Consider the following 15,002-nt stretch of genomic DNA (forward strand, 5'->3'; position numbering starts at 1 on the left):
GATTCTTATTATCACTCCTGGGGACAGCATTAAATTTTGGTTATTCCAAGCTTAATTGAAACTCGACTATATATGGAATAGGATAACGATTTGTTTAGAATGAATGACATTGAATCAGAAAATCCAATATATTCGATCGTTTCTAGCAACTATTGAGGTGTGAGTTCATCCAATTTTGAATCTTGTCACATGATCCGGCTTACCCCTTCTGTTATAAACTTACCAAAATCACACTAACATCGGAAGAATATCACACCTCTGAACTTTTTCCCCTACATCTCCTTGTAACTGATTGTCCGAATGCACTCAATATCACATTTTCCAAGTCAATTTTACGATATTTTTCTTTTTGTTGTTTTTACCTGGACTTTTGTCTTTTGAGGGGATAGCAAGTCTAGAGGTCAAAAGAGACCGCGACAGGCCTTGATATCTTCATCGAGTTTCGGACCAGCCTTCAAAATGTCTAAACAACATCAATTGAGAATGTTCATCTACAAGAACCGTGTGGGTGTATGGAAAAGCTAGAAGTTGTTCTATTTGGAGAGATTTAATCCTCGTCGCCTGAAAGATAACGCGTATCCAGAGATTGGGGCTGAGCCAATCTAGATGAAACCATATATTACATATCAGATTCACGAGGACAACGTTCCTCTCAGAAAGTTACTCCGTACTATATTGCAACACCATCTACATCATACTTTCGGGAAGACGGTTCATCTCAACCATGGAAACAAAATCCATTCTGCCTAATGTATTATTGACCGAAGAAACCGCTGAAATGAAATTGTGGGCCTCGAAGTCGTCAAACATATTAACAAAACCAGCCATCTTTATTCCAAGCTCCACCAGGGCTTGAGGATATACTCGAGTACCATCATCTCCTGGCTACTTCCATAGCCTGCGATATGTTCTATTTAAATCTACTGCATACCGGGTACGGAGCAGGTCTTCAATGCAGACCATATGTTGAATGATCACGGACCAACCTTTGATGCTAATGCTAGCCTGGTCTCTGATCCGCAAATCACGTCTGACCGCGATAATTTCTTTTGAAGATCTGTTCTCGATTCAAAAGATTGGGTTATTTCAAGGACTAGAAAGGAAGAGTGATCTCTCGGTCCAACGCACAAATTAATTATCATGAAAATCTTTACCTGAAACCTTTGCAAAGTGTTCCCCCCAGGCCGTTTTGTTTATATTGATGTTTCCTCAACTTAGGTTGGCCTGTCCCGGATCTTCATATAAAATATGGATCGCCAGGGGTTTTGGTCTAGAACATTACACAGACCATGCAAATGCATGAACGTTACCTTTCGTCGTCAAGTTACAACTTGTGATGAACTACTTTTAACTTTTAGACTCACTGGGGGTTGATGTGAAACGACGGCTAAAGAACCTTAAACGTGAAGTTGTGGATGAAACTAAAACGGTTAGACGTGTTGTCACAAGGTGACAATCTGGGGCGACCTCCGAGATCCTTCGCTTTTCGGATTAGAAAACATTGTGATGAGCTAACTGAATATGATAGCAGTATCGGCTAAGTTTCAATGACTAGTTGCCGACTTTGGCAGATCAGTCGTTCTTCAACGGACACAGCTTTACTGTAATATTAACAGCCTATTTCCAAAGATGAAATGGACGTAGTCGGGTGTCGGAATGGCCCGTGGGCTTTGACATCGACCTAACACACGGCAGCGCTGATTCACGGGTACTCGAAATTTACAGGTGTCCGCTTTGCATTAGCATGATTACGCACATGGCAATATATCCGTGCCTGGAATGTCATCAATAACTTGTCAGGTATACAAAAGCGAGACGAAACAAAGCGTTCGCAAGTTCCCAAACCCTGGATCACCAGGATGGACTGTCGTCTGTGTTAATACTGGACTCGGAGAATTAGACATGCAACAAGAGGATCTTGGGATGAAGTATCTTGCCTATTAGTGGTTTGAAGTCTCGAAGTTCGGACTCATGCCCCAACCGTCTCATTCCATCACTGGTGGTACAATGAGTGGGCCTGATTGATCATGGTGGGTTATGAAGTGCGCTTCTTCTTCGTTGAGAAAACACAAGTGCTCAGGAGATCCACACTCGTCGTTTCATATTGATTCAAGACGTGCAACAAAACCAAAGCATCTTGTAGTTTGGGTTAGGAAATCTCGTTACGTCATGGTATCATGAAGTATAGTTTCATCCGATTGGCAAAGTGGACAAGTCGTCCCGCATCTCAAGTCTCAACGGTCTTCGGAGAGTTTAACAGATATGCAACAAAACATTCGAACGTCTGATCTTTCATTGCAATAGATAAGATGAACACGAGGTCTTGAAAGATGGATATCAGATCCAAAAGTTCAATATGTTTGTGGATCTATTCAAACTGTATGTGAAATGTGTCTGTCTCGGATTAGTCTTCTGGGTTCATTGGATACTACCATACTCCTTCTGTCGAACCTAAACAAGTACTTTGCGCTATATCGGTATCTCAAGGGATGAGGGTAAGCCACGGGGAGTAGATATCAATGTGGAAAGACCTCCATTCTGCGAAGGAACACGCGTACTTGCTAAAGTTATCTCAACTTTCCCTTCTGCCAAACTTCGGAGAATTTATTTCGAAATGCAACAGGATATCAGCCTTAAAGAATCAACATTTTCGATCAATAGTCGTGGTCAAGATCTAATCCAATCTCATAATACCATTGCAAGTGTATCTTTTGTCGCACATCTTGTTTTCTCTCCGAAGTTATGCTCATTGCTGAGTATAACTCTTTCATCCAAGATTGCAGAAACATGTGCAGTAGCTGGAAATCGCACATCATTTTGCATAAGACATATTGCGGCATGTAACAAGAGCTTACAACTGTATGTGAATTATTCATTCTAGCATGGAATACGAGACATCTTCATATCATGATATATTACAGATGAGCAACAAAACTTTGTATATAAAGCACCATGGCTAGCAACTGGTCCCTAACTATCGGAGAAAATTATTCGGCGTGCAACAGAACAACGGACGGAAGATCTTACTGCAAATGAATTAGCTCTGGTCTGAATATATATTGCTGATATGCAACAACATGCTGGAAGTTATCAATTTGACCTGCTAGCACACAACTTTATATTACAGACATGCAACAAAACTCTCATTATCTCAGCGTAGGGTTCAGTAGAAGACCTGATAATATCGGAGAATATACGTGACACGCAACAAATCGCTTTCTTGCTGTCTCAATCCCCATCCTATCCTGAGACACACCAAATCGTCGATCAGCACCCATGAATCGAAGAGGGATCATCTCCATAACAACTAGTCAGCAATATATATTACAGACGTGCAACAAACCCAACTGATATCAGAATCAAAGTATCTCCTTGTCCAATGATACATCTTACCAGTCCGGAAAATAAACTTCGATATGCAACAAAACCTCCTGTTCTGCCTCTGGTCAAACTAGACCAAGAAACCTGTTCTAGACAGGAAACAACTCCATAGTTTACTGTAAGAGAATAAATTACAGACATGCAACAATAACTCCTCTCCCAGTGTCATGAATCGCGAATGAAACCAGATCGAACAAGTCACACTACAAACCACTATCGACATTGCCCAGAAAAGGAAACAAGTCCATAGCACCACAGAGTAAAATATATTAATATCTTACAATACATCACCCCCTCTTTCCTCCCCCAATAAGAAACAACGTCATATAAAAAATATAGATTACCGACCAGCGACACAACAATCCCACCTGCACACTCGCAAGCTCACCCATGAAAAAGTGCAGTGCATGATTGTCAAACCCTAAACCTCGTGATAATCCCTGTGTGGAGAAAAGCGGGGTGTTTCAATATAAAAATAATCAAATACACCCCCTCAATATACAAAATACGGTAAGCGTCTTCCCAGTAAGCAAGACACTTAGACGACGGGTGACCAAACAAACTCCAGAAAAAGTATTGAAAATAATAAGCTGCCAACCTCTTTTGATTAATATACATTACCGATATGCAACAAATGTAAGAATGTAGTAATACTCACGATGGGTGCAATTAACTTGTCTATATGATTAATTTGTAACGGGCATGGCTGTGAATAGTACCTCCGAATTCTAGATGAACGTGAGGGGCGCAGCCGTTTAGTTTCGTTTTGGATATATATAATTCGTTATGTAAAAAGCGATATCATTTATTTACTGGAATGCGATTGGATGCGAGTAAGTGACTGGGAGGAATCGTCTCTCATCATTCATTGCATTCATTGCATATACAGATACCTCATCTTAACGTCATATACACATAAACCATCAATAATTCTTCACTGCCAACCGCTACTTCCATCTCCCCACATACTGCCATCCATACTCTCTTCTCCATTTCCAATCCCCATCTCCTCCATACCAATCTCCATCCCGTCTAATTCTCTTGTGAAAAAGTCGTGTTCCTCTTGCAATAACTTCGTGTCTGCACCCATTCTTTCTGGATATCTTCTCAGATTGAACCAATGTGTCAGAGCTCTTAATGCTTGCTCCAACGGCAATGCTTCCTCAACTTCAGCATCTACATCACTACCTGCTAACCAATCATCTCTCAATTCAGGTCTACAATGTAGGTACACCGCCGTAATAACTCTCATATTTCCCTGTCTCCACTTGCGACCACAGTATGGAACTTGATTCTTGAACAATTTTAAAGTATAAAGGCGAAGTTCGGGTTGCGGAATTTTGAAGGACTTTTTGAGAATGTTGGATGATTTGTACTGAACAAGAAGTAGATTTCGATGAGCTTTGTTCTTACAAATCTTTTGCATGATGCGAAGAAAGTTGATGGAAGAGAAAAAGTTGCGCCAGGAGAATTCGGTGATAGGTTCCGAATTAACTTCGGTGCTTTGGAAGCCAAGTTCTTCGACTTCTGTATCTCGTCGAGCTGCATGCTGGCCTTCTTGAAAAGAAAGGGCCGGAAGTTGATCGTCATTATTGATCACGGTACTGTCCCTTTGTAGTTTTATTGGAGGTGGAGCGGCATCATCCTCACTGTCTTCTTCAGTGGCAGCGGCCAAAGCCCATTTGCTGTTGCCGTTACAGAATGCGAAGAAGCTGAGATCCGTTAGTCATGAGTCCATATCACCAGGCCAATGAACTAACCTCAAGTCTTCGCGGTCTATCCTACTGTCCACAATTCTGTCTATCTCTTGATGGGCGAACATTTTAAGAATCAAAGGTAGATAATTGGAATCTAGTAGAAGCTGCGTAAAGTACTCGAATTTGAGGATATCTATCAAATCAGCAAATGAGACGACATATAAGCTGATATCTAAACCTACGGGAAACCTTGAGCCATTTTAGGACGATGAGAAGAATACCGGATACTGCCTTTGAAGTAATCTCTCTGAACCTCATTGCCTCAATTTCTTCTACTGTGAGATCTGCAAGATCAATTGGATTTGGTAAAGGTATGTTTGCGGGATCTTGGGCTTGGCCTGGTCCTCGGGCGCCATTGGTTCGTGCGCTTATAGGGACGCTGCTTTGTGGTTGGACATTTATTGACTGGTTCATTAAATTCGTAACATTCGCCAACATAGCCTTGATAAGAACTATAATAAGTGATTGTAAATGCGGAATGGAATATTGCTATTGAAACTCGAGTTTTAGAGTCTGAACTGTGAGATGGGGCATCCAATAAACTTACGTAGAAAGACTCTACCAGATCCAACTTCCTTTTTACCTCATCACTAATGTCTTGTCGTGGTCCATAGTCAACTTCTACTTTCGGCGACTTTGACTTTTCAGATTTGAGTCCATCAGCCAATATGTGGTCGAGATCAAGTTCTTCTATATCCTCATCGTCTCTGTCATCCCATCCACGTTCAAATCTTAGAAAACGTTCTCTTTCGTCCCACAATTGACGCATAGCTCTAGTCATTCGCATTCTACCAGCAAATAGCTCACCGGCTTCCAGTATCGACTTGGGAATATCACTTCCTTCCCATTTACGACCTACAAGTAAATCCTGTAGTCCTGCATTGCCTTTTCCACCGGCACTATTGCTAGTGCTATCAAGGGGTGGGTACATAAACGGGAAGTTTTGATTTGTTTGATAGTTTTGTTTCTTACCTGCCTTTCCTCCAACTGGTGGGGATGGAGGTGGGGATGGAGCAGGCGTAGCTATGTGAACTGGCTGATGAAGAATTGAAGCTCCGCTGCTGTTGACATTCGTTGAAGGATTCATGACGCCGGTTGTGCTAGCTCGGCTTGGTCTATTCGGTAATGGTGGTAATATGGAATTATTATCGGGCTCTAGGGGTATTAAAGGTTCTGGGGGGATATATGCGGGGTATTTTGAAGTAATTTCTTGTCGAAAGATATGATAGTCAAGAGGGGAGGCAGTAATTATCTTCTCGCCACCTGAGTTTGCCAGTTCATCGGTTGCCCTCTTAACTTTATCGATTTCTTTAGTACCTCCAAAGACTAATAATATGGATTTCCAAAACAGAAGAAATATCTGCGTAGATAAAAGTAAGCTAACAGGTTTTGTGATGTCTCACTGGAATACTGACTCGTGTTTGGGGTAACTCGTTGGCCTCATCCCATCGTAATTTTCCAGTAATCGTCAACAAATAATGGACAATATTTGGCTCCAGGCCCACTGCGATCTCAAACATCAGTATCTGGAGATCACGAATGTGCATTATAATGTATACTTACGGAGAGTCTTCCTTGCAAGATCGAGAGATTCCGTGTGACAACGAACGCCTTCTATTGTCAAATAGAATATAGTCATAACATTATCGAGCTCATCCTGTACAAACGGTATGTCATCTTCCGTTATTTTTGTCTCTCGAAATTCGTCATCCCTTTCGCATAGTCAGTTGTGTTTCAAGGCACATGATGTTTCTATCCTCACCATAAATGTTTGAAAGCGGTTTCCATGACTTCATAGACCATCTCAATTCCACCACTCTCTGCAAGAAGTGATATACTTCTCTTCATACTTTCGACGTGCGAAGGTGTCGCTTTCGTTCTTCTTTTCTTTTCACCCGATTCAATGGTCTCCAATTCCTCCTTCTTTCCTGCATTTTCATCCCAGTTGCCTAGTATAATGTGTAGTAAAGTTTGTAAGCTTTTACATCTCCTCCGCAGGTCGCTAGCATGCAGACCCTGAACTTCCCTGTTGACAAATTTCAGTTGTTCCTCCCGATCGACTTCTGTCCAAGGTTTCGCAGAAAATTTCTTCCATCTTCTCTGGAAAGTATCCTTCGCTCTGTGTAGCCTTTTGAACTCTGCCTCGTTGTACGAAAACCACTCGTCCACCTCTTCTTCAAATGTTGCTGTGTCGCTATAAACAAAAGTATATGATGTAGGGTCAACCTTTGGAAATTCAGTAACGAGTCTCTTCAGTTGCATCAAGGAAAGCGAATCGTTTGGATTGCCAACCATCTGCTGCGCTGAAGGCGGCGGTGGGGGCTGATGTGGTGGAGGAGGTTGAGGTTGATTACGTGCAAGTTGAGGGCGTGCCGTAGAAGCATTGGTAGAAGCTTGAGATACTGGAGTAGGTGCAGGAAGACCTACATCTGCAAAACCAGTATCTGCCACATCAGCAACATCTTTTGAAGGAGGGGCATCTGGAACTGCTGGTTTTGTCCAAAGCGACATTGTGGAAGGTTTAGGACGCTGGTGAAAGGGGGAGGCTGTAGTTCGGTCAATCGTCAGATCGCAGCATTGTGAGTAAATCAATCATTCGCCAAGGTAAACATGAGGAAATTAGAATGTACAAAGTTGTGAATTGTATCGCATTTCAACATTTCCCCATATCGATGGTTCGCGCTTGACGCGATTGAAACAGAAAGCTGTCTCGCTTATGATAAGGAGATAAGAGCATTACGGATGGGTTTTAATAAAGGTAAGGGTGGTGTTAGAAATTGTAGCAAAACAGGGGTGCTTTTCGAACGCCTGCAAACAGAGAAATGTTATCACCCGAAATTGTTCCCAAGGACAACCTTTCTCTAGGTACGAGTAATTAACTTTTTAGCCGCATCATGAGGGTCAAATTGCTGGCCGCCGTGTGACACAATGCCTACCTTGAAGTCTTTATCAAACGAGTCCCTCTCAATATTCCAACGCCTTTACGACAGGAGTATTTGTCTGCTTATTTCCCTGGTCTATATAGCATCTGCAAACCACACAATTCACATCGTCTAGTAGCTACTACAATGCCTTTGGTTTCAGTCTTTCTCATTATGATGAAAAGTTGAGTCTCAACCTCATTGCACATCATGGAAAATAATACAATAACATTTTGAGGGATCCGTCATTCTCGTATAACCATACCACCCACTCACCCTGTTCAACAAGATTGTTGCTATCAAGACCAGGATGAATATCATCTATCTACACCTACTCTGTATGATGTAGATGAATCCTTTTGATGTTACGTGATATGATAGGAGGTACTTACAGACAGCTAGTGACCTATTTTGTATGCCAATCTAATCGCCCTATATATTTCACACCTCATCGTTGGATTGACGTAACAGAGTATATACACAGTTGTACCGCATCTATGACATTTGCTACACATATACAGCTAGGTAGGATTGCAGAGTTGGTTTGTTAGCTTCCTATGCAATGCCGGGGTTGATTGGTATCAGGATTCAGGATTCATGCTTCGCCACCAATCACCGGGTCACATATAATCAAGGGATAAGTCATACAAGCCGGAGATATCCATGACATAGATATGATATACAATAGTCATTAATTTCGTTACTGATTATGTGGTTCTGGAGTGATTGTAAATATATATTGGCCAACTGAGCGGAACTCGGCCAGCCGAGACAGTTTCATCTCTTGCCGATAACATTGCGATATTCTCGCGGAGCTTCTGTAGCTCTTTTGGGATTGGAGATATTTTGGCTCCAATTCATAGCCTGAAAGTACTCAATCTTTCATTCGCCCATCCGGGATTCATGCCCTTGAGATACCGGCATGCTAAGGTAATGCTATTTTTCTTCACTCTGCGTAAAACTCAATCGGCTCGTCTGAAAGGATGAGCTTCAGTGGTAAAGACATATTCGTCTAAACTGATTGTATCCGGCGAAGAAAATATCAAGTAAAAGTACTTGAGTGTTTCTGCCATCCAAAAGCTCTGCTCAAAAACATTAGCTTCACATTATTAGATATGATTATTGTATTGCCTACCTCCATGGAGTCCTCTTTCTCAGTCTCGCCACTGACAGTTACATTACTGATAGCAGAATTGGCCAAGGACGTTTGAGTTGACTTCATGATGCCTTCAAACATATTCCAAGCCGTTTCTCGTAAATCATCCTTCCCCTGCAATCGATACATAATGAAAATACTTTCAATAGCTTCAGGCCTAAGTAAATAGCGGGGATCACGGGCATGTCGGAAGCCATGAGTCAGGGACTGATCACCTTCTCTCTGCCACTTCTCGTTATCCCAGTTGCATGGTTCTAGCGTGGGACATTCGATGAGAGCATATATCTCCGGCATAACTCCAGTAGGAAATGATTGATAAACCCAGCCACATCCGCGGGCTATACGATCCCCGATGACAATATGGTCATCAATACCGAAGATTTTACCGCCAAGGGCAAACATTCCTCCGATGAAACAAGTAAGATGTTGCATTTCGGGAACAAGATGAATGCCATCCTCATGGACAAAAGTAGTGCCTGCAAATAAGAAGTCTTCTTTCCCTGGGAGCATGGGTCTGAAGAGCACGTGTTCAATCACGACATCCATAGCTCTGCGATACATCTTCTCGTATGATTCAGAGCCCTCGCGTCCACTAAGAAGTATGACCATCTTTGGAAGATACTCATAGAGTGAGTCTGCAAGCGCTCCGAGGGAGAAAGAGTTGTCTCCCCTGACCGTCCCCTCCCTGAAGTTGACCATAGTCGGCCACATTCCAGGTAAAAGCGATTGCTCTTGTGTACGCTCGAGAAGTTGTCTCATACGCTCTATCGCATCGTAATACTTATCATCGCCCGTCAATTGAGACAGTCTAGTGAATTCAAGCGATAGAGACGTTGGCCCCGAACTTGGATCATGTGTCCTGATTTTCCGTCAGCTAGATGTTCTACATACGTCCAAAGTGATACCTACCCAGCAAGTTGTCTTCCAGCCTTCACATCTTCAAAGGTAAGCCAGAAACCTGGGGTACGATTTGGCGTGTCGAATGCCATGTATAGCATGTTGCCCAATTCCACCGCTTTCTCCAGCAACGTTGGCTCTTTACTCAGGTCATATGCACCAAGAAGACCACCCAAATGCCGGATGGTGGTTTCAAAAAGATTGATTCCCGACTCTGTGGTATTGCTCCAGTCCAGTTGCACAGCAACGGCAGCAGCTTCGTAGAATTCCTCTTTCAGGTCCATGATCCAGAGAGTATCTAGGCAATCAACAAGATTGGCTGCCCAGCCTCCGAAAGGATCTTTGAATCCCCCGCTCACCGGTAACAATTCATCATGAAGCCAAGCATGACTTTTGTAGCTTTTCCATGATCTGATAAAAGCTTCGCGAACGGCTTCGCGCCGTTTCTTCGTGATTGCATCGTCTGTGTAGGCCTTGCTAAACTGGTGTTGTACTAGCGGAAGCTTCTTGGGCTTTTCTTTTGGCAAGGCTGTGAATGAATCAACAGGAAAGTACTGCTTTGCATGAGACCAGTCAAACTTTGCTGATTTAAATGTAAGGGGTGCTCTATATGTTGTAGGTCCTTTGGGTGTACTAGGTTGCTGGGCGTGATGGTGGAGTAAAAATGCGATCAGAGCAAATATAGCAATAAAGATGATACGATCTTTTCTTCGAACTGCAAAATCAGTCAACATAATGATTAAGGTTAATTTGTGAAGGAACTACCAACACATTGTTTAGATGAAGCGCGCAGGATAAAGGCTGGTTTTCAATTCCCATGAAATCCGAATGTCGTGTTGATATGGTGCTCGTATCTTAAGCGCCGATATGAAACTCGCCAAAATCCCTGCTGTCCATTTTTGGTAGATAAACTGCAATTTGGGCTAAATTCTTCTGGAAAAGAATAACAAACAATTTATCAAAAACGGCCAATGAAGTTTGTTATTCGTTACCAGCAGTTTGGTTCAGGGCGTTTCGGAACCTGCAGCACGCCTAAACAAGTGACCAAAGCGCGTCGCCTACCAATTGACTGAGCTGGTTGTGCCGTAAAGGAAATGATTGATAGATGAGAGCCAATACATGTACTCAAGTAACGGCGTTACACTGAATGCCCCTCTCCCCCCTACTACTGGGATTCCAGAAAGTTTTTGCTTGCCCCCAAATGATGTATGGGCGCTTAGGTAAGGATTTTGGGAACTGTTTCGTGCTTCCTCAAATGTGCTGAGCAGCCTCTTCTATGTGAGCAACTATGACTCGTGAGCCCTCATATTCCGCGGCGTCTTCACCACTTTCGTTACCATGCATTTCAGCCTCTTTTTGACGTTTTCGTGCTCTCTGGCAGAGGCAACATCATGTAACTACTCAGCTATTTCTTTGCCATTGAAAGATATACAAGTCCTTCCCGACATTGAAAACTCCTATATGCGAGGTATATCAGTTTCAGTCGGAACTCCAGCTCAAAACATAGTGGTTCTTCCTTGGGCGTAAATAGACCCACCATTTTCATCATTCTCAGTCTTTGCTAATATGCTTCAAGGGAATTGAATAATACTTGGCTTTATGATTATGATTCATTGTGCGATGCCAGTATTATTTTCGACGATACTATCTGTCGGGTCCGTCGCGGTAACCTGTTCCTCGAAAATGGATCGACGACTTATCAAAAGAGTAGCAACATGGTTGCAGTAGGAGCGGCAACTGTTGAGACGGCAAGCTATGGTGCTGAAAGTGGTATTGCAGATCTCATGACGACCAGTCTTGCAGGTTCGGACATATTTTCGCCAGGCTCTACCAACCTGAGTAAATTTCCGATTGGTATACCGAGAGAAAATTGGGATCATGGATACACCATACTCCATGCACTGGGGATGGGCAGCAACTCGACATACCTAAATAGCCTCGTCGAAACAGGAAAAATCGCATCAAAAGTATGGTCCATTTTCTGGGGACGGATGTGGATAGATCAACCGCTGGACGGACAGGTCGTGATTGGAGGATACGATCAGGAAAAGGTCATCGGGCAGAACTATACTCAGGCATTAGACTACAGCAACGCGACAGGATGTTGGACTGGTATGAAGGTGACTATATCTGATATTGAACTTGTCGACCGCACTGGCACTACCACTAGTATCTTCCCTCTAAACTTTGCTTTGCCGGTCTGCATTGTTCCACAACGCCAACTTTTAATCGAGGCTCCTGGCTCAATCTTGGATACCTTTCAGAATAAAACCAATACTCAAACTACAGGAGTCTCTTACGGGCTACATTGGCTCGCTCAACTATATGATGCAACCAATTGGTGAGTATCAATTTTCTAGTATTCTTCCCATCACTAACAGCAATATTCTAGCTTTCAAGGAGATTTGTCAATAAAGCTTAGCTCTGGGCTTGAGGTGACAATTCCAAATAGTCAATTTATGCCTCCTTTTGTTACAATTGAACGCAATGGCAGTAGAGGGTTCAACCAAAGTGAAAGGGAGTTTCTTTACGGCGTCACATCAAATCAGCCGTCAACTTTGGGTCGTTACTTTCTGACCGCAGCCTATCTCATGGTCAACCATGACGAGAACACTTTCACACTTTGGCAAGCAAATCCATCGACGGCCACAGATCTTGTCCCTACGATATCCAAAGATACGGTTGAGAGCTGTGCCAATGTAACTACAAACGGCGCAGTGGTAGTTAACGGAACCCTCACAACAGAGCCTGGAGCAAGCGACACAACCGGATTCAGCCATCCAGCAACGGATGCTAAGTCCGAAGAACAGACCGGTCTCTCTCATGGTGCGCTTGCAGGTATAGCTGTCGGCATTGTCTCAGTCGTGGCTATTCTCGCCGGAGTTGCTTGGTTTATGCTCCGAAAGAAGAAGCATCAGCAAGAGCCGAGACCTATTGAAGTCGTATACCAACAACCTCCCGCATTTGTGCCGGATAGCACATTTGCAGGATTTCATGAGGTTTATGGAACTCAGTCTAAATACGAAATGGACGCTAGCAGAAGGACTTACGAATACGGGCACAGGGATGAACCTGTACAAGAATTGCCCTAGTCAAAGAGGATTGAACGACGACCATACTCATACGAACTGGACATTATAATAATTTCATGTAATTATCTTAAATCATAATACTATACTTATACAAAAACATTGAAAAACTCTCAAACTAATTGATGTAAGGTATGATAGATAGATGTGTGTATCAAGATCACGTGGATACCTCTCCAAGCTTTGAGGGCTGTCCTGGACTCCCTGACGAAGTTAAACCTGTATCGAAAGCTTTGATTTTTTAACTATAATGGTATTATACCTATGCATTTAGAGATCTTCAAAAAGACATTATGTTGAGAAAAAGATTAGACAGATCGCAATAATCATTTGTTCTTTGCGGGACGTGTGGAATATATGGAAGTGTCGAAAATCTCACTCGACAACCAACATCAACTTATCAGGCCAATAAATCGTGGCCCTTGAAAATCTAAGATCAATCTTCTGGGTATATAACTCAACCTTTCTTACCTCCAAATTAAAAATACAATACCCAATCACGTCTGCAACACAATATCATCGATAATGAGACACTGAGCTATCCCACGAGTGTACTTAAAGTTATAGGCTAGTCGTGGTCATGTTTCATCAATTTGTGGTAGTTGTTCCGTGAAAAGTTGTAGAGACAGGTATGTATCCCATGAAGGACGATGTTGAGTTAAGGGGGAAAAATGCCGACCAACAATCGCAAATCGGTTTGCAATGCCTTTCATAGGACGAGGAATTCAAGAGCGATGAACCTACGACATTTGAGAAAATGAGAAATACGTATGATAGTGTTAGTGCATACGGCGATATGTTTGTGAGACCTAACATAACTCATCGTCGAAAGCAAAATTCTCCTTGTTAAAACAAGCCCTTGAGTCATATTCACCTAGCTGAGCTGATGATGAGCAAAAAGTTCACACCTCAGCAAATAGTGTCTGGGAAATCGTTTGGTGGAAATCATGTATTAACAAACTGTGATCGGAGCATTATGTTATATTCGTGTGAGAAGTATACAACATTCTGGATTTTCGTTGAAGAGCTGTATGCTGGCTTTGTGCAAAGATCCGCGAGTAGCTGTATTCGGTATCTAGTTGGAAGTATAGTGTCAATCAATTTGGAAATACTTGGAAATGGAAAATTTCATGAACGCAATGCCGATACGTCGAACTTTGAGCACCGTGAGCTAGATGTACAGAAAAGAAAAATTTTAATGCATTTGCCAGTTGAGAGTAGTAGGTGAAGCGGTTTCATATTATCCGTTATTTTCATGATGTCGTGCATATCATTCCGTAGTGTTCTCAAGCTATGGTGATCTGTTATGAGATCAATACAAACTGAGTTCTAACCCAGATTCAGTTATAATAGCATGGCTATGCATCGATCATACATTGAATGCGGCCAACCTAAATTCAAATCACGCAAAAAAGAAACGTTGATTATTTCATCAGGACATGTGTTCAAAGATCTCTTCCAGAGATCCTATCGGATAAAGGTGCCTTGTTTGCGCCAAAAATTGCCTTCTCTCTACAGTCTCACTGCGGCCATGAATTCTCGAATTAGGTTTGAACATGTTTGATCTGTGTTTTTTAAGTCACTGAACTTGATTTATGAGATCATATTCCATCATTTCGTTCCAGTACAAGATTGAAATTCCGAGAAATCAATGAATTCATTCTGGAAACTCAGTTGTTAGACATTTACTTAGCTTGACGATCCGATAACGAGCAGCCGATGCTAGATAATGTAAGACGAAGTAACTCTGTCATTCTTGAATATGATTTGCATGGCGGGGGATTACAACCGACCTGCTCTT

At 42.4% G+C, this 15,002-nt stretch overlaps 3 protein-coding genes across 3 annotated transcripts; 1 reads left to right on the plus strand and 2 right to left on the minus strand.

Moving 5' to 3' along the window:
* Nucleotides 1–4,315: 4,315 nt before the first annotated feature.
* Nucleotides 4,316–7,649, minus strand: EAF02_007798 (uncharacterized protein; the record flags this gene model as incomplete). Its single annotated transcript, XM_038903846.1, has 7 exons — nt 4,316–5,093; nt 5,142–5,271; nt 5,321–5,627; nt 5,686–6,498; nt 6,554–6,642; nt 6,702–6,850; nt 6,901–7,649. The coding sequence occupies 7 exons, from the start codon at nt 7,647–7,649 to the stop codon at nt 4,316–4,318; spliced, it is 3,015 nt and encodes a 1,004-aa protein (XP_038756127.1).
* Nucleotides 7,650–9,021: 1,372 nt separating this feature from the next.
* On the minus strand, nt 9,022–10,846 carry EAF02_007799 (uncharacterized protein; the record flags this gene model as incomplete). The annotated part of the gene is made up of 3 exons (XM_038903847.1): nt 9,022–9,141; nt 9,195–10,074; nt 10,125–10,846. 3 exons carry the CDS (start codon nt 10,844–10,846, stop codon nt 9,022–9,024), a joined length of 1,722 nt encoding a protein of 573 aa, XP_038756128.1.
* A 727-nt stretch (nt 10,847–11,573) lies between these two features.
* EAF02_007800 (uncharacterized protein) lies at nt 11,574–13,204 on the plus strand (the record flags this gene model as incomplete). Its single annotated transcript, XM_038903848.1, has 3 exons — nt 11,574–11,635; nt 11,689–12,453; nt 12,505–13,204. 3 exons carry the CDS (start codon nt 11,574–11,576, stop codon nt 13,202–13,204), a joined length of 1,527 nt encoding a protein of 508 aa, XP_038756129.1.
* Between the last annotated feature and the right edge of the window lie 1,798 nt (nt 13,205–15,002).

This window comes from Botrytis sinoallii (assembly GCF_014898435.1).
Source record: "Botrytis sinoallii strain Bc 23 chromosome Unknown BSIN_014, whole genome shotgun sequence".
Lineage (NCBI taxonomy): Eukaryota > Fungi > Ascomycota > Leotiomycetes > Helotiales > Sclerotiniaceae > Botrytis > Botrytis sinoallii.